This window comes from Ammospiza caudacuta, chromosome 8 (genome assembly GCF_027887145.1).
Source record: "Ammospiza caudacuta isolate bAmmCau1 chromosome 8, bAmmCau1.pri, whole genome shotgun sequence".
Taxonomy (NCBI): domain Eukaryota; kingdom Metazoa; phylum Chordata; class Aves; order Passeriformes; family Passerellidae; genus Ammospiza; species Ammospiza caudacuta.
Window position 1 is genome coordinate 9,093,172 of NC_080600.1, and position 26,590 is coordinate 9,119,761.

The window sequence follows — 26,590 nt, forward strand, 5'->3', positions numbered from 1 at the left end:
TGAAGAACTCCTCAGGTTGATCTATGTCTGTTACCTTGCAACCATAAAGAATATGCTGCTGCTCGAAGCCTTTAATTGCTTTGAAAGGTAACATTTTGCTGGGACATGCAGCAAAATGTGAATATAGACATGAAATTCATCTCTGATGTGTTAATTTGCTTGATGGTTGTAAAGCCAGCGAATCTCAGAATTTATTTCGGTGAGTTTTGAGTTTACAGTTGTTGCTTGCTGGATTTATTTTTGCAGAGCAGTCTGTCTTAATATTTTTTCTAATTTAAAGAGTAAAGATTAAAGCTGTTTTGTTTTTTCAAAGAGTTTCTTGGTAACAAAATCGGATTAAGTTTGTTTTTATTGTATTTAAAGCTTAATATGATATTCTCTCACCTTTTCCAAGGCTTGCTTGAAATTCCTTGACTTCCCATTACTTAAAGGCATTAAACTTGGTGCATATCATGGATTAAATTTCTCTCTTTCAGATCTTTTTTTATATTGTATATTTAGCCCTGGCAAGAGCTACATACCACTTTAATAGTCTCTTCATTTGGGATCTCAATACCCTGGTCTAGGCAAAGTGTCTGCAGTTGTATTGAAATACTTCATTTTGCCTAAAATTATAAGAATTGAGGCCTGCACTGCAGAGATCTCCTTGCCTCAGCTTCCACAGGCGCCTTCTCCTTACCTATTTATAGCTGCATCTGGATATGCTCCAATCTTATTACCAGCTTTTGTTTTCCAGGGTGTCAAAACCTCTGATTCACAAATTCTGCCCTTTTGCTTCCTTTGCCTCATCTCTATGCAGCCTCTTTTCCTTAGGCTCTGCATCAGTTTCCACCCTTTCCACACCTCCTTGCTTACAGTGAAAGCTGAGTGTAGTATTTTTCCAAAAAGCAAATTAAAACTATTTTGGTAGATCACTGTCAGAGAAAGTGTCAATGAGATTCAACATAAAGTAGTAATTGCAGTGTTAAATAAAACTCTTTTCCTTTCGTGGAAAACCAATTTCTAGAAGCTTGTCAGGCTTATTAATTTATTTCACCTGTGTTTTCAGACCGTTACTTTGATTAACTTGAAAAAAAATCCAGTCTGAAGGACGAGGAAATTCTCAATAAATGTTCCTGACTTTAATCCTTGCAGTTTGACTGTAGTGGACAGATTGCAATTTGTTCAAACTTTTCCATTTATTTTGAATTAACTCTGTTACACACGTAGTTTTTATCTAGAAATATGTCTTTGTGTAAAGTGTGTGGGTGGTTCTAAATGAACAGCAATGATTAACTGTGATCTCCAGGTCAGTTGAGCTTTTGTTATCCTGACAATATCTACATGGAAGGCTTACATTATAACATTTTTATTGCAGCTAAATTTATAATTGTGTTGTATCTATGTATTTTCTTCATTACTTTTTCACAACTCTGTTTTTTTTTATCCTGTGTAGGGTGACTTAGCAGCTGTGGAGGAGCTGCTGAAAAATGGGGCAGATCCCAATGTCAAAGATAATGCTGGCTGGACACCACTGGTGAGTGTTGAAGGCTTCTTTCTGTCATCTGTCTTCTAATCACATTTCACTTCATCCCTCCTTTCCTCTCTGATATTTTACTTCCCTTCACACACGTTTAGGTGACAGAGAATTATGCAAAGTGAAGGAGTGATGATAAACAAGGTTGAAATAATTCATCAGCAGCCACTGACCTGCCCAGGTGTCATTGTCCTTTGCTGGGGTGTAGGGCAGGCCACAAAATTGATCAGCTGGTAACTCTGCAAATGCAGACAATACAGCTGGGATAACTCAAAAATTATCAATTCAAAACAATGCTTGTATTTAATGGGTTCCTAATGTCCTCAGTGGTTTGGAAATATATCAAGTAGTGGTGTGAAAAAATTGCTCGATTGAATTACAGAAAATAAACAAAAGGTTCTTGTCAACCATGACTTCTTCCTCTCCTGCAGAATACTCCTGGTAGCCTGTAATCTGGAGGGGTTTGTTCCCTGTGGTCTAACTCACACACAGTTGGCCTTTGTTCAGTTCTTCTTGGGGCTTTCTGTCAGTGTTGGGCTGGCACAGACATATTTTATGAAAAATCTTTTTGCTAAGATCTTTTCTCTTAAGAAGCTGAGAGGCCTCGGAAACGAAATGTAAACAATGGTTATCTGGTGCTGTGGAATGCAACAGGTGCATCTGTGACTGGTCTCATGTGGTTTTTAATTAATGGTCAATCACAGTCAGCTGTCTTGGACTCTCTGGTGAGTCACAAGATCCACTCTCTTTTTCCTCTCCTCTCTCCTCTCTCCTCTCCCTTTTTCCTCTCTCCTTTTCTTTTAATATAATAAAATAATACATCAGCCTTCTGAAACATGAAATCAAGATACTGATCTCTTCCCTCCTCCTGAGACCCCTGCAGACACCACCACATTCGGTGACCCCGAGTGAAGAACATTTCCACATGGGGTTCCCAGGTAAATTCCTGTCAGGAATGTGACAGAGCACTCTTGCATCATCTTCCCTGCCATCTGTGGCGTGCTGCCATGGGTTCTGGAGTCCCCCTGTGGGTTCTGTTTCACCTGAGTCCCTGTCACCATCTGTCCTTAACGGAAGGGTTTCGTGATGGTTCGTGGATTGATCTCAGGGTGCAAAAAAACCAACACAGCACAGGGAGATTGCAGTAATAATCAAAACAGATTCACCTTTATTGAGTGACCACAGCAAAATGTGATAGAGGGATTAAGGGAGAGAAAAAGATAAAGAGGGGGATATAGCTACCAAATGTAGAGATAGTCCTTTGGTCCACTCCAGTTGAGGATCCGCCTGTTACGTCGGGGAGATCTCGAAATCTCTAGCTAACTCAGAGGTTTTTATTATGATAACTCTTTTGGAAATTGTGAAGGGGAGGAAAGAGATGCCATAAAGAATAGTTGTAACAGGTAGTCCATGCTCTCAGCAGTAAGCAAGAGCCATTGTCTCCTTGGTCCAGTGGTCGCACCTGTAGGCTAAGATATAGGTTTGGTCAGCTTGCCTCCCCCACGCACCTCCCCTGGGTTGGGGGTTTCAGTCCCAGTCCTTGGAAGGAGGAGAGGGGCCTTTTCACAGAGGGATTTCATGTCTTGATCTTTGATGGAGAGGCTCCTTACATCTGTCTGTCTGTCACAGTGCTGTAAAACAGGTGAGAGTCTTCTGCCAGGCCGAGAGGTGGGACAGCTTCCAAGGCTATTGTTACAAAAAGCACACAGTGCCCCCTTCTTCTCATTGGGCTCAGTGTAACATACAGCAAACACACCTGTGAACAACAGCTTAGCACTGTGCTCAGATCTCAAGCCCCGTGGCGTGTGTAACTTTCTCCCACAGAGAAGACAGGAGGGGGCTTCTCTTCAGTGATCCTCAGATGAGGGATAGACTCTCACAGCGCCCCTGTGTGTTTCCCCGCAGCACGAGGCGTGTAACCACGGGCACAGGGAGGTGGTGGAGCTGCTGCTGCGGCACCGGGCGCTGGTGAACACCACGGGCTACCAGAACGACTCTCCGCTGCACGACGCCGCCAGGAACGGCCACCTGGCCGTGGTGGAGCTGCTGCTGCTGCACGGCGCCTCCCGCCACGCCGTGTGAGTACTGACTGCACCCGGGCTGTTCCTGCCCTTAACCACGGCTGCAGCACCCACTGGGGGTGTTAGAGAATGTGAAGCACTGCTGGTGATAAATGTGCTTTGTGGGTGTTCAGTGTGTGCTGTTAAATGTGTGCTCTGCTGTGCATACCAGGTGGGTGTTGCCTTTCCTTTTGGTTTTGTCCTAAGCTTTTCTGAGGATTGTCTGAGTCATAGATAGCTGGAGTACTGGAGAGGAATGTAACAACATATGCTCACCCTAATCTTACACTTTCCTGTTGGCATCTTGTTATAGCTGCTGTCAGCTCTAAGATGCTGAGCTAGATGAGTTTTGAACTGCTACAGCTGGTTTTTGTCTCTTTACTTTTACTACACTACTTGCTAGCAGAAGGCATTTTGCTCCAGTCTCTTCTGTTTTCACAAATGACATAGAGGCTGAGATTTGGGAATTTTCACTTTTGCCTTTCTGGATCAAAGCACTAATCCTTGGTACACCTTTTAATTAAAAAAAAAAAAAAAGGCAGCTAAGTAATATTTTCAGTTGACTCTTCTATACATTTAAGTCTCCTGAAGATTTTGGCATTTGTGTATAGGAGGTGGTAAAGAATGTTTCAGTGTATGAATAACCCCTGTTAGCATTCCAGGCACTAATATAATTTTAGGGGTTGTATTGTTGTTGTGCCAGGGCCTGTGTGTATAAATTTGAGTCCAGTGCAAATTGTCTATAGGTGTGTGCGTATAGAAACACAACAGGATGAAGTTTCTGTGGCAGCCATATGAAGAAGCATAAACAAGTTCAGCTTAATCACTTCAGCTCTCAACATTCACACTCTTGAAGCTTACAGAATTAAAGTACTTGGTGAGAAAGCACAGGGTTCTCATAAAGTCCTAATCTTGAATATACTAGAGTTTAGAAAGCAAGACAAAGGCAAAGCAACAAGACTTTAGACTCAAGACTTGAGCATGAAAAAGTAAAACAAAGATCAGTTGTTCATCTTCACTTTGTTCTTGAGCAGCAAGGAGTGGTGCACCTGGAAAAGCTGACAGCTTCAGAGATTTTCAAGCCCCTTGAATACGAGGAGCTGGTTGTGTCACACTTAGCACGTGTGTGTCTGCTGTTGGAAAGCACAGCCAGCAGCTTTGCTGTGAGGTTGTGGCAGGGTTTCAGCTCTGCTGGCTTTGCTCAGCCCAGGTTCCAAGTGCCAGCCATGGACTCAGCAGGGCTCCTGTTAGCTCTGCTGCATGTGCTCCCACAAACAGAGGTCAAGCTGAACCTCTTTCAGCTCATTATATGTGAGCAAACATGACTCTGTTGAAACAGAAGCTTTTTAATCAGGGAAGGGGAGATTTATGTAAACCTTAAGCCCTGCTTTAACTTTTCACTGAATGTAGATAACATTCAGTTAAAATCTCTGAGAACAAATGTAGCTGCCATTAATCTTTGTGTGATTTGTCTGGGTGCTGTGGCACAAATTCAGTCCTGTCCATCCTTCCTGGAATAACTGAGGCTTCCAGATCTTCTGTAGGCTCTCTGGCTGAAATGCCACTGTGTGTGTTGCATGGAAAAGGGGTTGGGGTTTCCTCTCCCCCATTTTTACAAATCGCATTCGAGCCACAGAGAAACAGATGTACAAGCCAAGTTTTCAGGCTTGCTCTGCTCACCTCTTCCAAACACTGTGAAGAAACAGCAGAAACAAGAACAGTGTGTCTGAGGCTCCTGAGAATGCCTTGTGCCTCCCTTCCCTCCTGTGCCCCAGTAGCTTCCAGCAGGGAATGGTGCTGTGATCTTCCCCTGGATCATGACTTTGCAAATATCACAGGATATTTTTGCAGCCTCTGCCAGTTGTAGTCCTGATGAGGCAGTGGTTGGATTTGGCTAGGTAAGGGGTTTGAACATTCTTGCATCTAGAAGGTTTAGTTAATTCTTTTTTCCTAGTGGATGCAGGTATCCTTGTAATGGAGTCACATCTGACAAGAGGCTTGTTTTTCTTCAGTGACTTTTTTCCTAGATCTCTGAAACCAGCTGGCCACAGTTCTGAAAACAGGAGATGAGAACAGGCTGATCACTTCAAATGGTGCAATTACAGTTCATTTCATTATGGCTAGTTATAATTGATCTCTTTCTACTTAATGCTCACCTTCACATTATTTTAGGGTCTTTACAGTAGAAGTTGAAGCAGTGATGAGTAGAGTTTGCATCTCCAAGGTGTATTTTCTTGAGGAGTGCCTTAACTTGAGAGGTGTGCAGCATGTGAGCTAAGACTACACCAAACCAGTTTTGTCAAATGGATAAATTGGTCTAATTTTAGTTCACTTTTTTTTTTCTCTTTGGTGTATAAACCCCATTCTAGTCCTTTTGTAGGCTCTCCAGGCTCACAATGAATTAACTTTCAGCCAAGGAGAGGTCTCTTCTTAATGTGGTGGGATAAAGTGATTCTTCTTTATCTCACAGGAGCGGGGAGGAAAGTTTGATTAGTTCACTGTGCTTACTTAAGTGTTTTACTTTAACTAAACTAAGTAAAATGTGAACATGACAAATGCATTCAAATCTTACTTGGGACACCATGAAATATATAGCATGAAACCTCCCAGGAGTGACTGATGTCTTGCTGCTGTCTTAACAGTAGAATTAACTCAGTTTGGTGTCTTAATGCCCCTTGTGTGTTGAAGAGTTAATCTACTGGAACAAAAACAGAGCTTGCATCCAACAGCCTGCTTAGAGCACTAGTTTGGAAATTGAGCATGATACTCGGTTGTGCCAGGTGAAATTGATTTTAAAGGTGTGCAGGAATGACTGACAGCAGGTCCAAAGGCAGGTGAGACACACTGGTCTGTGGAGGGGTGTAGGATTTATCTGGGAAACCTCAGTGGGTGAGGTACAGCCCTGTCCAGAGAGCTGAGACTGCCATTTCAGATTTTGATGTCAGACACTCACAAACTCTTCCAGTGGGCACATTCCAAGGGCTTTTCAGGCTGTGTTTTTCTCCTTTCATGTTAACTTGTAGTGCATTAAGAAATGGCTCTATATAACAGGAAGCAGCCTTGTATCTTTTGGACCAAACAGGAACAGATGAGGGCTTCCTCTTTTGCCAGAAATTAATCCTGGTATTTCCTTATTCCTTGGCAAAAGTTCTTTTTGGAAATCTGTGAGATTGAATAGTTGTGGCACTGCAGTTGTCCACAACTTCATTGAAGTTTTCACTGTCTGGGAGAGACACAAACTACAAATGAAAAATATTACATGGACCAGTGGACCTATTTAAAGGTGTGCAGTAATGACTGACAGCAGGTCCAAAGGCAGGTAAGACTTGCTGGTCTGTGAAGGGATGTAGGATTTATCTGGAAGCAGCTACAGCTGGTCCCTGAGAAACCTCAGTGAGTGAGGTACAGCCCTATCCAGAGAGCTGGGACTTTGCCATTTCAGATTTTGATGTCAGATATTCACAAACCCATCCAGTGGGCATGTTCCAAGGGCCTTTCAGGCTGTGTTTTTCTCCTTTGATATTAACTTGTAGTGCATTAAGAAATGGCTCTATATAACAGGAAGCAGCCTTGTATCTTTTGGACCAAGCAGGAACAGATTAAATTAATCCTGAGATTTCTTATTCCTTGGCAAAATTTCTTTCTTGAAGTCTATGAAATTTAATAGTCATGGCACTGCAGTTGTCCACAACTTCATTGAAGTTTTCACTGACTGGGAGAGACACAAACTACAAATGAAAAATATTATATGGACCAGTGGACCTATTAATTGTCCTACTGGTCCTGTTAGTTTTTTTACATTAATCTCCTACACATAACTAATTTTTATTTTTATGGCTTTTTTCAACATGCTTGAATTCTTCTTTCTTTGCTTCACAGCAAGCCAAGTGATTTGAAAAATTAGATCTGTGCATTTGCAATTTCACAGTACTTCCTAAATGCTTTCACTCAAATGGGCTGTCTTTCCAGTTCTTCATGCACACTAAGTTTAGCATTAGCAGAAACTGTCATCTTGCTCTGGGTTTTTAGGTATAGTGGTTGTGAGTCTGACTCTGAACAAACCTGTAGGAGTGCTAAGGGGAAGACCATGGTCCTCAATTATAAATGGCACAGGGACAAAAATGATTATAACCTGCAGTCATTCCAGGAGGCATTAGACTCATGGCACTGATACCATTTTGTCTCCTTATTCTGAGTCAGGATAGTGCAGGTCTTTGCTGCCCAAGTGCAAGACAGTGTGCTGAGCTTCCTGCTGGCAGTAGGTTAATTAAATTCCTGGCTCTGTTTGGATATCTCAGATGGTCTTTCTGGCTACACAGATGAGGTTTTCTTCCCTGTGTCAGGTTCAGAAAAGGTTTCTACTTAGCACTGATTTTTAAAATCCAGGTGCTCTCTGGGGAGCCCTGAGCCAATCAGATTTGCATGTCTGGAGTTAGTGGGTAGTGCACTGAGACCTGGCTCCTTCACTGCTGAACTCTTCTGTGGGACCGGGGCAAAACTTGGTTTGTGGAGCAGCTTAAAAGCCCTGATTATAAAGAATTGCAAAGTATTATGTCATTTCATGGAAAGTCACACTCAGATTTGGTTGTGTTGCTCCTCACTGGGCTCCTCTTTGTTCTCAGCACAGCCATCCTGCTGTGGGATTGGATTTGTTCCAGCTGTAGAAGCCCCCTACTGATTATTCAGTACCTTGACACTGGCTGACAGGAGGCTGCTTGCACCCAAATGTACACTTGACTCTGGAACGTTTGAAAAAACTTCTAGAAAGGCCACTTGCCTTCTGGTAGAAAGAAGGGTGCCTTGGGGACCTTGTGTTCCAGCTTAGGCACCTCAGTAATTTCTCTCCAGCAGAAACACTTGTGTGTTCCTGCTGAGTGTGGAACTCATCATGTGCACTGGAGCCATTCCCAACAACCTCAGATTTGTAGGAGGAGCACACAGCGTTATTGGTATTTCTGAAAACACTGTTTGTGTGTTAGGGTGGATGTAATGTGCATGTCTGATTTGGTTTTGAAAATTGGGTAACAATTAGTCTTAGAACAAGGTGGATGATTTCCCTTGTTCAGATGGATGAGATAAAGATGGATGTGAGCACCATTTCCCTAAAGCTTCTGCTCCCCATTCCCCTGCCTTACTAAAAAAGTACAAATGTAGTTTTCATCCTTTCTCTTTGAAAAGTAAATTACAACACTATCCTCCTTGAAAATCTGTTGTTAGGATGTGTTCCTTGTATTGGTTTTGATTATGTAAACCCTCTTTTCTCCTGTTTCATCTACACTTTCACACTCTCTTTAAGCTCAACAATCTGTTTAGTTGCAAATATTCTAAAGTCCTAAACCATTTCTTGTGCTGGTGTTCCTTTTTCAGACCTCAGCTCTAAAACTTGTCACAATTTAACTATGCCACCTTAACATGCAGTAAATAACCCTTAATTTTTCAATGCTGAATAATGATGGGACAGCATGTCACAACACTCTAGTGTAAGAAGCAACTAAAGCAAGCATAAAACTGTAGCAGAAAATTGTAAGTGAATACAGAAGGAGGAGCTGGAGCTTGTGTTTGTACAGTTCAATTGGCAAAAAATGTTCTATATTTAACTGGGGTGGTCTATGTCTTTTTAATGGTAAACATTGATGAGGGTTTTCTTTCTAGGGTAAACATTGATGAGGTTTTTTTCCTATGGTAAACATTGATGAGTTTTTTCCAACAGTCAAGAACCTTACTGTGCTTTTGGAGGGAAAAGCACTCCCAAATCTGTGCTACTGACATGCAGGGATTCCTCCCTCTGCTTAGCTCACAGTGGAAGGTCAGCCAGCTAGTCTAAAGGTGATTTGGGGGTGTTTGATGATATTTATATGCATTTCTCCCCCTGTCTGGATGCATTGTTCAAAGGAGCTTTATCTTGCAGCAGTTTGAGTTGAATATTGGCCTTATTTAAGGAAAGGGCAAGAGCTACCCTGATGATGCATGACAAAGCAGGAACAGCATGACAATATTTAATGGGCTGCAACTCCCAGCCTGGGCAGAGATTTAACCAATTATCTTTCAGTCTGCACAGTTTCTATTATGCCTGCACTGTGCTCATTAGTAGCACAGAAGAGCTTGGGGTTGGTAATAGTGTAAAACACCATCCTGGACTCTTCTGGGGGGGATTTTTGTGGACTGGTGTTTTCCCCAGGGGCTGTGTTAGTGAGCAGGGCTACAGAAGGGTGCTAAGGTCAGACTTATCTTTCAGCTCAGCACTGGCCAAAGCCTCCTAGTTAAGTCAGAGTGGAGACTTAATAATTTGAGCTGCTCTTTGGGCTGGATTGGGTTATGGCCTTCTGTGGAATTCCCTGTAAAGCTTCCTGGATTCCTACTGCACAGAAATGTGTGGCCAAGAGAGAGCTCTTCAAAGCTGCAGTGGTCCTGTGACCTCTTTAAATGTTTCATTGTTTGATGACTAAGCTTGCCAGGTTTCAGACACTGAGTCAGGGCTTTGTTCTCATGACGAGCTTCCCCTCCATAATGAGCTCTCATTGTGCCTTTGGAGAGCCAGAGCTGTGTGAGGTGGGCAGCAGAGGATCAGCTGCAGCAGCCATGATTCTCACAAAGGGTGAAGCAAGCAGAATATTTCCCCAGAGTGCTGGCAGAGGCTCCTGTTTGCTAATGGCAGTGATACCTGTTCTGCAATTTCAGGCTTTCCTCCCCTCACTGCTGTCCTGCAGCAGCAAAGTTGTGTGGAGAAGAAATTGAAGCCATGGCTGAGTTTGATGTGTTTATAGCAATCACCTCTGTCTGAGGAGTGCTAAAAGAGGAAATCAGTCTGGAAGCACAGCTAATAACTAACTATGAGGTGCCACCTGCAATCAATAGCTTTGAACAAAATTGGCAAACCAACTAAAATCTGACTGAATTGGCTCTAATGTGTTCTGTGGAACAGTACACTGAGGGAAAATGAGATGCACACACAGAGTTGGAAGGGCAAGGGAGCTGTGGTTCCCAAGTAGGAAGCAGATAGCTTTTCCCATAAAAGCACTACCACATCAAGCTCCCATGTTTAATACACTATGGAGAGTCTTCTGACATGTCTTTTATGGCAAATGGATAAGCCAAAAATACATTGCTTGGTTCTATGACTGCAATGAAAGATTAAAGCTGAAATTTCTGGGTCTTGCAAATGATCTCAAAGTGCATCTTGAGACAGTTTAACAGAGGCTGTGGTTTATTTAACTGAACATTCTGCTCTGAGCATCCCTTACTCCTCAGCCGAATGCAACAGCTTGTAATTCAGTATCCATCTGTCTTGGATGCAATTCTTACTTGAAGCTTTGTGCTTTTAGCTGAAATTACATATTAATAAGAAAGTGGGAGGGAAAGCTACCCAGCTAATATGCCTGGTTAGTTAAGAATCAAGTCACATTTTATTTACTTAAACCCATCTGTGCTTGTTTTGCCAGTAATATATTTGGTCTGCGGCCTGTGGACTACGCAGAAAGCAAAAAGATGAAATCTCTGCTCATGTTACCAGTGGAGAATGAATCATTTTCACTCACCCAGCCCTCTGAGGTAAATGTCTGTGTGGGTTTGTTTTTGTGTTTTGCTTTTTAACAGAACAACAAGCTGTGAGTTCTTCCTTTAAATATTGAAGGCTCAGATGTAAGTACAGTACATCACCTCCTTTACAGGGAGGCTTAAAATAGGTTGGGAGCTGTCTTGGACAGTGTTTCCAGGATGTGTGTGGAACACTGACAAACTATGAAGTTCTGTGTTACAGCTTTATATGGGAAGACAAAAGATGTTTCTTGTCATGTGGTTTTATTACAGGAGAACGAGCCTGTGTTATTCCTCAAGTATCAGTGCTTGAACTTTGCTGTTGATGTTGTTTTTCTGCATACCTAAATTTGTTCTGCTTTCCAAACTGTCTGCAAACAGCAGCAGCCTTTGTTCCAGGTGCTTTTTGTGTGCCTTTAAAAGGCTGTTCCACTGTCATCCTTTGTCCAGCAATGGAAATATCAGGTCAGCACTAGAAAATAGCTTTTGGGAGGTTGTGCTGGGATTTTTGTTTTTCTCCTCCTTTGGACAAAGACTTCCCAGGACTTGTAACCAGAATCAGGTGCTCAGACCTAACAAATGGCTGCATTATGAAATGCTTTGTGCTTCCCAGTGGAGGAGGATTAAGCTGACCTGGCTGATAGAAACAGCCCATATCTACTCCAGCCCATACAGCCTGCAAAGATCCCTCCTCATTGAGGTCACAGGTACCCAGTGGCCAAAAGTAAACTTGCTGCTAAACCAGGACTGATGTGGCTGTTCCTTCCACCTGCAGCAGGTGTAAGATGTAGCTCTTCTGTGCCAAACAAACCATTTTGGTATTTGCATTTGCTTTGGGGTGAGTGTGTGCTCACATGGATGACTTGATCCAGAGCCTGAGGCTGTGGGGTAACTGGAGCTCAAAGGTCTGTCTGGGCTATGGAATCTGGAGTATTTAGGAAAATCCAGGAGCTGCAGTATCCTAAAGCTCCTCTTACTTTGCATTAACACTACCCACATCTGAAATCCCACTTCAGCACTGGTTGCTTACAGGGTAAATATTAGGGCCTTTTACTAAAAGGAAATGCAGATATTAATTATATAGGTTACTCAATAATGTTCTGTTAATACTTTGCTAGAAGTAGGAGGTTTTACTACTTAATTGGGATTTTTATTCTCCTTCAACACTGCAGTCTGCCAGGCTGTTTACACAGTGTTCAACCAGCTCTGTGTGTGCCCCCCAGTGTCTTTAAAAAGCACCAAAGAGGGCAAGGGAGGAAAAACTGATCCATGGTTTGGTACCTTGCATAAGCTTCATGAAGTATCTCTAATGTGGAGCTGATTTGTTACATGGACATTTATTCATGGACCCTGTCCACTAAGCTTGCCGTGAATTGTTTCAAAATGCTTATTCTTGAAAAAGAAAGCTGCCCAGTAAGTAAGTTGCTTTCTTTATGTTCCCAAATATTGAGCTGATTGCAGAATTTTGTGTTCATGCAGGTGCTGAGCTCCAGCCAGCCAAGAAATGGACCCCTTGGTATACTGGGGAGCAATCTTAGTGTGGAGCAGCAGAAATTGCTGAACAAATTAGCAGCAGTCCTGAAGGCCCAGAGGTGCACTGAATTTAACAGCAGAGGTAAGGAGTCCTGTTGAAATGTCTCTGTCCAAATATAAGTAACTGCAGTCCTGCACTTTATGGTTTAAGGTACTACCTGCAAGAGGCTTTTTATCACTGCTGGGAAGGGCAGTTTCTGAAACCCCTGAGCTGTAGCTGCAGTGGGGTGAAGGTGTGTTTTGCATGTAAACACATAATAAAGCTTGTCTGGCTATCCGGGCAGGAGGTTTCAGGGGGAGCCACAGTTTGGCAGTTTATTGTCTGTTATTTAAAATCCCAGAGTCTCCTCAGAGGCCTCTTCTCTTTACACCCCTTTTACCAACTTTAAGGTATCTGCTTGTGAGACATCCTGTAAAGTTTTTACTCTCCAGAAGTGAGCCTTGGGGAGAAATGAGCCTTGAGAGAAGGGCATGGCATTGACTGAAGGTTTACATATCTTCTCACATGCTGCCTTCCTTCAGATTTTGTACTTCATTAAGATCGGTGAACCCAAATTATGGGGTTTGGTGGAGTTCTTTTCCCCTCAATGAGGACAGCAATATTGTCTTTAATCCCTCCTGTTTTTCTTTGGAGTGCTTGTGAACAAAATGTTAAGATCATTTCCCCCTACCATCTTTCACTTCTGAATTACTATTCCAGAATGTTGAGTGGAGTTCTGTTAGCTTTGTATTAAAGGCAGTGAGATCCCTCAATAAGATTCCTGTCAGAGTTATATTTTACTCTAAAAGGATTGAAAAAAAATGCTGTCCTATAAACTGGAGCCTCATCTGAAGATTTAATTTAAGTGTTAGTGTAGAACTATAAAACCATGAGTTCCCTTTTTCACAGCAAGTGTATGTTGAAGCCCACAAAATTTCTAATAGCTCTCCTACTAACTCAGATCATAGTCTCAAAAATCACCTCCTTGTGCTGGAAAGAGTACTGATAAATTATTATAGTCTGCTTATTCTTTAAATAATGATTACTTGCTTTTCAGCCAGGCATGGTTCTGATTTTTCTGTGCTTTTAGTTTTACTGATGTAATCTCTCTCCTAGTAACTCACCTTGTTATCCCTGATGTTCCAATGCCAACCACTGTCAAGTGCATGATGGCTGTTCTGGCTGGATGTTGGGTCCTCAAGTTTGAATGTAAGTATTAAAGATGTGGCACTCCTTGGGGTTTTTAAGGAGAAATTGTAGATGGAATTCCAAAGAAACTTTCTTTTTCAACAATATCAATAGCAGTGCTATCTTGACACGAAGTGCAAGGCATTGTTTTCAATTCTCAGGAATGACTAGAAATTTACTTGAATATATTTGATTAAATGTAATTACTACTTCCTTGGTAAGAGTGCATTTCATCATTAGGTGTGTTGAAGAGATCATAGCCTAAGTATCAGTGGGGAGTGAATTTTTTCATTGCCACATTAAGACTGATTTGGAACATTATGCAAGACACCCTGGGAGAGAAGGAAGGGTTTTATTGAATTCTAGGATTTGTTATGAGCAGTTTGCATTGAAATTGAGAGGAGACTTTGGCTTGCTTGGGATATGTGCTCAAGGCCTGTGGGAAGTGAGCTTATGTTCACATACAAGCTCAGATCTATTGGAAGTTGGAACTTTTAACCTCCTTCTAACTTCTAATTTAGCATGCAAGTCACGTTTCATGCAGTCTGTAATTTGTGTTTATACAGTGCATGCTTTTTATACAGCTGTTCTGTGGACTTAAACCCTAAATTTTGAGTTTGTTTATTTATTCTGATGTATTTCTTACTATCTGCCTTCACAGTAGATGCAAAACACATCTTCTTCCCCTTGACCTTTATGGCTAAGTCCCTTTAGCTAATAAGGACACTACAAATGAGTTAATTACCCATGGAAAACTTACAGACAGATTTCATTCCAGTTTTCTACTGTGTGACTAAATGTCAGAACATAAGGATTCTTTAATGGCCTGGACACTAATGTTTATGAAAACACTGTGCAAAGCCTCAGAAGCTGCAAACTAAAGCACAGCATCAGGTTGGACACTGGACTCAGGGTGTTCATTTGGCTTCCAGAGAGTTTGTTCCATGCTTTTTTTCCCAAGACTGAAAACCCTGTTTTTGTGGTGAATTCCTTGGCAGGTCCTTGCCTTCACTCAACCCAGAAGGTTTGCATACATTCTATCCTGTGTGCTTCCTTTATTTCATTTCATCTTCCTGCTATTCAGATGCTTAGAAAACTTCTGAGTGATAGAGAGATTTCATTAGTGAGACCTGAATTTAAATCTTCATGAAGAACTTTCATATTTAGAGGCAATTGGAAAAACTAAAAAAAAAAATATTATATAGTCCAGGGGTTATTCAGGGAGTATTTTTGTGGTTTTTTTTCACAGTTGAGTTTTATTTTATGCTGTTGGTACTGATTAATACAATCCTGGCTGCTAATGCTCCCAGCTTAGTAAGCAACATACTACTTAAAAGCAAGTGATTCTCCTCCCTAGTGGGAAATGTTAGCAATAACTCATGGGGTCTGATGCAGCTAAGTGCCTATAATTAACAGCACCACTCCATCTGTTCCCACCAGTCTGTTATCAGTCTTCTTCAGAGTCATTACAAGTTAAAGATTGTTATAACAAATAATGGGACTCCTGCTGATGGAACATTTGTCTAGGAAAAAGAGGTCCTTGCTTTTCCTTTTCATTTCCATTTATCGTGCCTTTTTGACTTCTATTTGGATAAGTTTCCTTAAATGTGATGCAAATAAACTTCCAAAAGTATGTGCATTTCCTGGTTATATAATAAATATAAGTTGTTGTTTATGGTTCACTGTTCTAAGCTATTCACTTAAAGTGAATTCATGTTGAAAAAATTCACTAAAATATTTGAAAAAACAAAGCTCAGTGAGGCACTTAATGAAATGCTGACTATGCATAAGGGAGTGTTTGAATTTTTTTTTTTACTACCAGGTAAGCTGCGTTTGACTGCTATCTTTAAAGTTATATTTATAGCCTACACATTATACCTCTTCTTAAAAAACATCAGAAGCTTGCAAAACAGTATTTTATTTGAGAGTCTCTTATGTTAACTCTTGTGTTACAGCAAGCTGTGAATATTATACAAAGCAGTTTCCTTCTCTTGGGGTGATTCTGTGATACTCCTGTTTCCATGTGTCCATGCACACAGATCCAGCATCCATTCATATTGGTAGAGAGGTAATGTGGAATATTCCAGCAGGGTTTGAGCTGTTGGGGAGCCAAGATTTAAGTATGTATCCCCAGTTTTTGTCTTCAGGGAGGAGATTAGGATGAAAGGATGTCACCACTGAGCAATATTAGATCTTCACAGAAGAACAATTGGATGTTACCAGTTGCTTTGCCACCTTTTCTGTACTGTCAGCAGTGCATCCACTTGCAAGGCAGCACAGAATTGAATTGAGGCAGTGTTGCCACAGTGCTCCTTGCCCTTGGCCATATCTTTCACTGGTTTCATTATTTTATGGCCTTTATTATTTCAGGGATGGTAATAGGGCACGAAGTGGCCAGTCATTATCCTTCTGCAAGTGGGCTGAGACAAAGATTCAAGCAGCACTGTATTTCCTCTCAGCTTTATGTGCAGCATAGAACAGTGTAATTAAAACCAGCAGAAGTCTTTAATAGCTTTTCAGCTTGTTTTTTTTCTTAAAGTTATTGTCATCTTTTAAAGCAGGGAATGAAAAATGATCTCAGTAATGATATGCATTGAAACAAGCTTGTGTCAGTCCTGGCAGAGAAGTGTCTGGCAGAATTCTAAGCATCTGATTGCTCATTCCTTCCCCTGCTTTGCTTACCTGAAAGCAGCAGCAGTGATTTAGTTCTGATCATTATAAGGAGGCAGAAAAAACTGCTTTTCCTGTAAGGACTCACAACAGCAGGGAGTTGACTGGAAGAGCTAGGGGACTGCATGACTGACATTTCAAGGTGAAAACATCTTTCTGAATTTTCTATGCCCATCCTTGTTTAGGCTGTTAGAGCAGAGGAGTGCAAAGCTGCTTGAGCTGACTGCTCCTCAGGCTGGACTGTCTCTCTTTCATGCAAAATCATCTTTTAGGTGACTGGCTGGTTCTCAGCAAAGCCCTCCCTCCTTGAAACACCCAAAACTTTTGATCACTGGAGTTTCATTCTCTTTCTGTACTTGGAAACTTCCTTCAGCAGCCTCCTACAAAAGGACTTTACCTCTGAGAGCCTTTAGAACTCTCCCAAGTGCAGGTTCTGGTTGTATGGGGTGTGCAGCTGAGGGCAGTTCTTCAAACCAGCAGGGGCTGAACTTCTGCACTCCCTCAGTGCCTGCACCTGCTGGGAAGGAACTCACAGCTTTACACAGTGAAGCTGCTGGGGTTTGCAGAGGAGAAAATGGGAGTGAGAATATCTTCAGTGTGGTGTCTGCAGAGATTGGAGGTGGGTTGGTTTGAAATAAGGTCTAGAAGAAAAGGAAACCTTGGTGTTTCCAAAGCTCCCTCTGTTCTGTGCCATCCAAGTACTCAGTTTTCCATATTTGTGGAGTTCTTTGTTCTAGCTGGCTTCTGGTTTGAAGAAAACATGGCATCAAGGAAGATGATAGGAAATACAACCTCACTCATTAAAAAGCCTGTGATGGAATCCAGAGGATGAGCACTCCTGGGGGAATTTAAATTTAACCTGACCTTAGGAAAGGCTACCTCCAGTCACTTTGATCACTAGAAAACAGCTGTGGCCAGCAGTGTTTCTTTCCAAAGCACATAGAACTCCTGGGGCTCCAAGTGAAGGAATAATTTTAAAATCACATGCTCCCAGCTGCTGGGAATGTTTCAGGACTTCCTAAGCACCTGTTCCACGCTGTTCAATAAATACCACCTGGATTCACTTGCAAGCTACCATTCTTAAGCAGATGCACTTCAGTCTCTGCAGATCTTGTGTCATTTGCATGTGATGAGCAAACAGACTGCTCTTGTTTCACCAGTGAGATCTCTACCTCACTCCATGGAAATCTCTGTGTCTGAAGTCAGTTTATGAGCATATGAGAGACTGTGTGAAAATTCTTTGCTGTAGCAGAGGCCTGTAATGCTGTTTATGAAAACAAATTGAAGGCAGCTATGCCAGATTCCCCTAAAGCTTTCTCAGTCCAGATTTCTAGGTTAAAAAAATCCCATCAGTCTTTACTCAATCTGCATGTAAGTTGTAAAACCTATTGCAGACTGAGCTAAGGAAGTATCAGGTGCACTCTCTACCAGATCTTGGAGGTGTAGTATTTAATCTTCTTTGTTGCTATCATGTATTCCTAAATTACCTTTAGCCATTCTGAGAGATTTTTGGGACTAACCCCTGCTCTTTGCCTTATTAATGCAAATCCAACACAACTCCACTAAGGCTAATTGAGTTACTGAGAGATACCCTTGGGTATCTGTGGGTGATTACAACTTGTTCTTGGCAACCAGGTTTTTTTTGTACTTCATTCTCATCAATGTTTTTGCTGATGCAGTTAGTTTCATTACAAACCAATAAGACTTACATGAATAAGGATTAGAGGGCTCTGATGTTAAATTTTGCAAATAATGAGTTCTTTTATTTCCAGTGCTAGCAGCTGCACTTGTATCAAAGGTCAATTAGAGTGGGCACCCTGTTAACCTGCTTGCTCCTTAGATCTCAAAGGTGAGAAGGCAGGGGCAGCTGCTCAGTGAGGTAATCAGGATCAGTGTAGGTAGTGATGCTTTACTGATCTTGTCAGTCAGGGGAGAAAATGAGCAGTGCTCTGTGTGCCAAATGTGGATGCATTAAGCTAAAACTTCTTCCTGCCAAGTTTTCTAGGGACTTCAGTGCAGGCTTGGATTTTGCTAAATTTTGGTGCAAATTACCTAAAACTTGCAGGTGTGAAATCAGCTCTTTAGGAGGCTCTGGAGCTTGTGATGCTCTGTATTTCCAGGGCAGAACTCTGCACAGCTCCCCTGTGCCCATGGGAGCTGACCCCACAGTGGTGTTGTGTCAGGCCAGCTTTCTCCATCAGGGCTTGCACACTGACCTTGGCACTGCAGGGCAGCTCTGCTCTGCTCCATGAGCATTAAAATCCCACTTGCACTCACACAAGTCTTGCCCTTCATGGGTGATTGATGCAGCTACTGAGGTTAAACTAAAGGGCCATTAACACCTAGCTGTAATCATCACCCTCTTCTCTCCAAGAGCAAGGATAAACCTGAACAGCCTCAAACTTAGATGGTCCACAGCTCTTACTGGCTGTAGTGTTAAGGAATAAATCAAGAATGGCTGAGACCCTGTGCAAGTTGGATAATCTTATGTTAGAACAGAACAGATTAGATTTTTAGTCAGGCCTGCTGGTCAAGAGTGCACAGACTCTGAATGTGTAGAGGAAAACAACACAAGCCTGATCTCTGCTTCCTCCTAAAATTACAGGTGTCTTTTCAAAAGTAAGTTTAGGTTCCCTTCCATTTTCAGAAACCTTCTTCAGGGCTGTCCTTGTCCTTCTGAGATTCAGTCCTATTTTGAACATTTTTTGCATAAGTACCTAAGGTGTCCATCTCAGTTTCAGAAGGGAGATGGTATCCTGGTTATTTTTAAATTAGGGTAATAGCAATTTTTTCAGTCCATTCATGTGACCAGTGCCTTGGCATCAGGTTCTCACTGGTGGATTTTCAGTGAGAGTGCTAAAGAAATGAGAGTCTGATGTCAGGAGTTTGGGGAGTCAGTTAAACATGGCTCCTGTTGGAAATCAAAGGGGCATTTTGACTTAAATGATGTAAGGTCAAAAGAGCTTCTGGAAAAGTTCCTGTAAAAGTAGCAGACTGATATATCTGTGAGTAAAGTATGGAGTTTTATCTCCTTTTATATGTCCTAATCAGGATGATACTGAGTTGGATGAAGAGACCATTAAAATGGAACTGTCTTGTTATCTAGCCATTTATACATGTTAGCAGTTTTAAAATTAATGCCTACTGAAGGAAAAGACCTGGCCTATACTGAATGGACTCAACACTCATTTTCAAAGAAGATAAAATCTGTAGCAGTAAGAAAAAAAAAAAACCAAAAAAAAAAAACCCAGGCTGGAAGGGTCTGCAGTGTGCTGCAACCTTCTGTTTGTACCCCTACTCTCAAGTGTGAAATTGGATATCATTGTTTTTAGCACAACATCATCTTGTGGTTGGTCATACAGTCTCCTGGAAGAAAGGTAAAACTTGCACATTCCTGCTGCTTCCAAGTGACACCATAACACAGCCAGAGCTGGTTGTTCTGTCTCTGAGAACCTCACCTGGGCTATTGCATCCAACAGGATTCACTGCTCCTGAAAATGATAATGGAGATTTAGAGATCTAGAAGCAAATTTTGTGTGGAGAGGGGGTAAAAAAGAACAGGAGAATAACCTTTTGTTTAGACAAATTAATATGGAATTAGGTATAAAAACAGTTTGAGCCTTCTGTCATTTTATCTCATATATGAGAACGAGGGCATGTTTCCCTTTTATTTCTTTTTTTGTTCTGATATTTGACTTCCTTAGTTCTTTAATACAAACTCTGTAGCATGCAGGAGTCATTGAGGAGAAAGGAGCCACTTGGCAACAAATCAGTCTGAACAAAATCTGCAGTTAAAGGCCATACTGGTCTCCATCACTTAGATTATTTGCTTTCCTTCTTCTAGTCAGGAATTCTTCCTCCATGGATAAATAATCCTTGACCGTTCCCCTCAGTGTTGTAAGCACCTTTCTCAAAACCTGTAACACTCTATGTCAGAGCAAATTCTTCTTCTAGATCTTGTATGGAAAATATGTTCACTAATTGAAAATGTACTGATTTTCCATCACCAAAAAAAACCCCAGAGGTTTTTTTTGCTCCATGAAGGTGTGTGTATGTAGACCTAGCTGTTGCCTCCTGAAATATTTATAGTGAAGGAAGATACCTGGGCACTGAATTTGTGCTCTTGGCTCTTTAAGCTATTTGGAAATCACATCCTTTGTGTCACAACCCTGTTAAGACACAGATCTGGCCTGTTTCTAGCTGGGAAAGAAAAGTTGCAGTTAATGAGAATGCTGCTCATGCAGACACTCGGCAGTTTGCATGTCTCCAGTTTCTGCAGGAAACAGATGTGTGCCTGGTGGTTCTTGTGGGCACGGGGAGAGCAGGATACAGGTGGATGGGTCTCTCTTGTGGCCCTCTTGGAGGGTTGTAATCAGGTGTGACAAGGAACTCTGAGGCTTTCAGCTCCTCACAGGAGCTGGCACTGTGAAATGGACTGATGTGTGTAGGCAAGGCAGACCTCACTGATTCTGCTTTCTGTGACATCAGCTCTCCGCTGACATTAGTCATTTCCCTGACTTCATCCGTTTTTTTTTCCAGGCAAGCAGCAGTTCAAAAAGACATTGTAGTCTTTTGTATTCATTCAATCTTTTATTACTTTTGTATCCCATTTGCTTCATTTACTGATGCTGGCTCTGGATGCTCAATTTGTGATGCACTTATTGTATAAAAACCTCATCTCTGTAGTGAAAGTCCTTGAAATCGAGCTTTTGATGGTGGATTGAAATAAAACATGCTCTTAATGAATGGACAGTTCCATTCTTAAGATGAGATGAGAGTTCTCCCTTTATGGTAAGTGGCACCCATTAATATCTGTATTTCCTTGGAGGGAAGGAACAGCAGTGTAAGTTACAGGCACATTGACACAGGAAGTCTTGTTGAATTGTGGTGATTTAAAATAAATAAATAAAATGTGAGATAGCTTTTAAATTTATTTCTGAGTTATGAGTACTGAAATTAAGTTATCAGTATTCATTGCTGTTATCAATAATGAATATGTAAGTTGCCTTTCTGGAAAATCCATGACTAGGTTTGCCCTTCTAGCTCACGTTAATTTTCCTTGAAGGAATGAACAAGTGCAAATAATCAATCTGATACTTGCACAGGGAGGCAGATATTTGCTGCAGTGTTCAGCCAGTTGCAATTTTCTGTAGGGGTTTATCTTTTTTGATGTAAGCACATTGAAGTACTTCTACCTAAAATGTGAATTCCTGTTGCATTTTGTGAATTTGTATGAACTGACAGCAAATTACTGCGAGTTTCTTTCAAGATCTCTCCAGATTAGATATTCCTGTCCATTGTCTTCTTACTGCCATGGCATCCAAGTGCCTTTGTCAGTGATATTTCTCTTCATAGCCTTGGGCTTTTTTCCTTTTTAGGGCCAACCCTCCACAGTTCTCTTTTGATTTGGTTCAGTTTATAGTTTTTATATACTGTGGGTTTCCTATTTTCCTGGTGCAAAGAAGTTGCCTGAATTAGAAACACGATGGAAGGAGTGAGGTGCTATAAAAGTTACAGCCTTGGCCACATTGTAAATCCTCGTGGAACCCTTTGCAAAATCAGCTTTGCAAACTTTTTCCTGGGTAATTCTTATTAATGGCTTCAATGTACATGCAGGCAAAATGTTACATCCTTGAATGGGTGACCACAGCAATTCCTCTCCCCGGAGTGAGGTCAGGCAGTACATTTTATGGATGTTAGCAATGCATTACCATCAGTGCTTTCTCCATTGGAAAAAATAACTGCCCTTAAAACAAGGTAAAAACATGTTGACTCTAAAGACAAATCTCATTATGCAGCAGTGCTAACAGAAACGAATGCCACTGTTAAACCCCAGCATAAATCTACAGTTTGTGCTGATCCTGGAGACCTTGAAATCCCATCTGATTTGTAATTTGAGGCTGTGGCTGCTCAGGAGCAGCTTTGTGCTTGCCTTGTAATTGCTCTTTATCAGGCAGTTGTGTCCATTCCATAAGTGCCGTGCTGGCTCCACGCACTGCCTTTGAGCTCCCAGTGATCAGCAGTTTGACATTTGACATTAAGTGCTTGACCTTTGGAGGATAAGAAGAAGAACTAATAATTCCTGGTGTTTATAGCACTGATTTTAGTGTGATACTACTTCTCACCATCTCACTTGCATCTTCAAGCATTGTTGTAAATTTTTTCAGGTTTTAAAAGCAAATTGCTAAAGCACACCAAATGTAATGTCTTGCATTGTAATAATTTTCTCTTAGACACATTTTAGTCCCTAAAATGACATGCAAGCCTCTCTTAAAGCTTGGGGTGTCTAATTTCTGCCTCCCTTATATGGTTTTTGCAGGGGTACAAGCCTGCCTGCAGAGCTCAGCTCGAGAACAGGAGGAGAAGTACGAAGTGCAAGGTGGCCCCCGGCGCGGGCGGCTCAACCGGGAGCAGCTGGTGGGTTAAATTTAGTGTTCCACACAGCCTGGATTAATGACCTGGGGCTGGGCAGCTCTGCCCTTTGCCACACAGAGGTGCAGGGGATGTAAAACTTTAATGTGCTCTTGGACAGGAAATTTGATTATGTGCAAGGTGATCCAGAGAGCCGTGAACACCCATAAAGCTGTCATTTTTCTCCATTAGTGGAGATGTTGCTGTAACCTTGTCAGGGGAACACTGTGTTGCGCTCTGTAGTATCACACCTGATGGGACAAGAGGTGATGTGCTTTGGTCTTCTCTGCTCAGCTTTAGAGCATAGTTCTGAAAGAAAAATGGTTTTATTACTATTTATTTCCATTTAGGACCTTTTTTACATTTAACTGGGTTCACTGCTGGTTGTTTGCTGGATTACACTGTAAGATTTACTAACTGCATTGTAACAGTAGCTGTAAATACTCCTAACTCATAGTTCAAACCCTGTTGTGCTGGAAAGTATTTAAACATAAGCAAGAATTTACCACATAAACAAGCTTTTCTTGGCTGCATTCTTACCCTGAGAACCTTGCATGTTAAGTTACTGTTCTACTAAATTGTAGGGGTTTAGTATGCTCTGTGTTTTCCTTTCCACTTTTTTGTTGTGAAGTCCTGTATTCATGCTTGTTTCTCTTTTCTTCCACACAGCTGCCTAAGTTATTTGATGGATGCTACTTCTACTTTATGGGACCTTTCAAACAGCACCAGAAGAGTGACCTGCTGGAGCTGGTGAAAGCAGCAGGTGGCCAGGTGCTGGTTAGGCAGCCCAAACCAGACAGTGACGTGACCCAGACCATCAACACAGTGTCCTACCACGCAGAGCCCACCTCTGACCAGAGGCTCTGCACTCACTATGTCATCTATGACGGGGCTTCCAAGTTCCAGCCGCAGAAAATCCGGCAGGGCAAGGTGTGGATGGCCCCCTCCAGCTGGCTCATAGACTGTGTGATGTCATTTCAGCTCCTGCCTGTGAAGGGAATATCAAACAGCAGCAAGGCTTTAAAATAGGCTCAGTCTGGGGCAGCTGGGATGCTCTGACAGGCTGCTCTGGAGCTGGGATTTCTGGTTTGGATTCAGCAGAGCTTTGAGCATTTCAGTGAGTTACTAAGGTGACTGCTATGCTGGAGCATACAATGGAGGAAAGGATTGAAAAATTGCCTTGGCTTATTTGATATGCTTTATTTTTACATTGAACTTAATAAATGCTTAATAAATAATCACTGACATTTCCTAACTGGGATTTTGCAAAATGAAACCTTTTGCTTTCTTGATTTGAACCAGCCCTTTGTAGGCAATTGAGCTTCACTCCATTTATGTTGTGTTTAGCATCCATTGATAAGGATCTGCTGCAATTATCAGGATTTCCCAGGCCAGAAATTGTATTTAAAAAAAAAAAGGACTCAATGCATTTGAACCTGTGCAGACATGTCAGGTGACATTTATTATAACTTCTTACAATTGAATTTTGCTGTAAATTCTTAGCATGGGATAAGTCTTGTGAAAATCAGAGTTAAATAAATGACACGAATTCTTCTGGAAGCAGACACTTTTGAGAACACTGTATTTAAATATCTTGGTCTAAAATTTACTTAATTGTAACAAGATTCATGCTTTACTCACTTCTGCCCTCATTCGTGCTTGTAAACATGTAACTAGAATTCAGTTCTATTTTCTGAAGGCTTTTAAGCATTGAGGCACTTATTTAATTATTATAGTAAATATTTTTGTAAATTTGGATGGCTGCTCTCATAAGAAAGAAAAAGAGCAAAACAGTGATCACAAAAGAATTGCTTCACTTTGCACCCTTGTACCTGAACAGCTGGCTACACTGGATGAATGTTTGATTATTTCCTATTTGTTACAATATTTCCCATAATGGCTCTTAAGTTATTGTCAGAAACTTGTGCCCTCACTCTCTGTAATGTTTTGTATCTTAGCTTGTGAAACTGTAATTGAGGAATGGTTTCCTGGAATTATACACAATAAGAATGATGGTTGTGGGCTAGTACATGAGTTTTGTGTGTTTGTTTTTGTATTGTTTGTAATAATGAAACTTTTTTATGTGCAATAAGTTTGGAGCATCTGTTGCATGAGCTTGGCTGCAGAATAAGTGCATATCCCATGCATATCTTAACAGGTAGATGAAAACAGTTTTCTGTGAGCTCAGTACAGCTGTGAAGATGCTGTGTCACACCAAGAGCTGTTTTTGCAGAGGAGGAGAGCTGTTTTCTGTTTCCATTGCTGCTGGAGGTCCTGTGCCCTGTAGAACCATTAGAAGTGTTCACAGCAGGTAGAGCAGGTACAGTTTTCAATAGCATCTGCTAGATTTGAGTAGCTGGAGTATCTTAATCTTATAATTTATGTTAGAGTGAGTCATTGCTGTTCACTAAAAGCAGGGCTCATTAATAAGTGGAGCAGCCCATGGGATTAATGGAGTTTGGGGTTTTGTGCAGATGAACACTGGCAGAGAATGAGGCACCCAGTCAATACTGTGTGGGCTTGGGCATTTGTCTTAACAGTTATAGCACATTTTAACTTGGCATTTCATAGCACATCAGTACACCTAATGCAGTGTTCTTTGCAAAAGTAGCAGTGAATCTCTGCAAAATTCTTAGGAATGGAGCTTTTCTGCCCTGTATCAGGAAGAAATTCGACCCATCAGTAATCCTGCTCTGTGTTCTAAAGTGGAGGCAGCACTTTTACAGATTTTAAGAGCTGTTGTTCTATGGCAGATGCAGAGAAACTCAGAAAATTGCCATGAACTTTTTGGGTTTTTCCAAACCATGCTCTGAACCTCAGCCTTGTTCCCTTGAATACAGGTGTGTTAGCAAGCAGTGCTTCTCTCCAGTCACATTAAGAATCACCCCATGTCACACTGAGGAGAGCCCCTTACCCCAGATTAACTCTGGCCCATCTGCTTCAGGTCTCTGCAGGAATTCAGAGTGATCAGCTCATGTACAGGTAGCCCTGAGGAGCCTCACAGGAGACTGATGCCAGAGCTACAGCAGGTGCCAAACACTACTGAATGAAGCACTGCAAGTACACAACCTTTAAGGTCAGTGACACAGTAATTACACAGCAATTTGCTCTTTCTCATTGTTGGAAACAAACGTATAGCACTTGATAGAAGAGCCCTGTGGTAAGCATAGATCAAATCCCTTCATCCATTGGATGGAGATTGGCTCCTGAAAGCAAAGCTCTAAACTCCTGAAGTGAGCTAAGGAGTGTGTAGGGATCGTTTCTCACTGTATCTTCTCGTCTAAAACCCAGGGTGCACTAAAGGAAGGCAAGCTGAAAATGGAAAAGGGATTTTAGGAAGTGTGAGAGACTTGTGGTCCTGATGGCCATGGGGGCTTGGCTTAGAAGCAGTGAGTAAATGAGTTTATCAAAGAAAATCTATATTAGAGGTTAATGAAGAACTTAAGCTGTAGCATCAATTTATATTAGTTAATGTTCTCCTGCTAACCTGCATATATTTAATGTGCACTCATGATTGGGGCATTTCACAGGAACAGAGAATGGGTTGGAAGGGACCTTAAAGATCATCTAGTGATCATTACCTCATGTGAAGAGGTAGAAGTTCAAGGCTTGCATTCAGGATTGTAGATATTTTTATTGATCTTGATCAAAACCACTGCATCACAGGATGGTTTGGGCTGGAAGGGACCCCAGAGCTGA

The 26,590-nt window shown here is 41.6% G+C and overlaps 1 protein-coding gene across 1 annotated transcript in view; it reads left to right on the top strand.

The window, feature by feature from the left end:
• BARD1 (BRCA1 associated RING domain 1) overlaps nt 1–24,856 on the top strand; it is a 44,097-nt gene extending 19,241 nt beyond the window's left edge. The window contains exons 5-11 of the mRNA XM_058809631.1: nt 1,436–1,516; nt 3,422–3,594; nt 11,016–11,124; nt 12,589–12,724; nt 13,739–13,831; nt 22,800–22,897; nt 23,561–24,856. Of these exons, the coding sequence (XP_058665614.1) occupies nt 1,436–1,516; nt 3,422–3,594; nt 11,016–11,124; nt 12,589–12,724; nt 13,739–13,831; nt 22,800–22,897; nt 23,561–23,920 (1,050 nt within the window). The 3' untranslated portion in view covers nt 23,921–24,856. The remainder of the gene's footprint in view (nt 1–1,435; nt 1,517–3,421; nt 3,595–11,015; nt 11,125–12,588; nt 12,725–13,738; nt 13,832–22,799; nt 22,898–23,560) is intronic.
• Nucleotides 24,857–26,590: the final 1,734 nt, after the last annotated feature.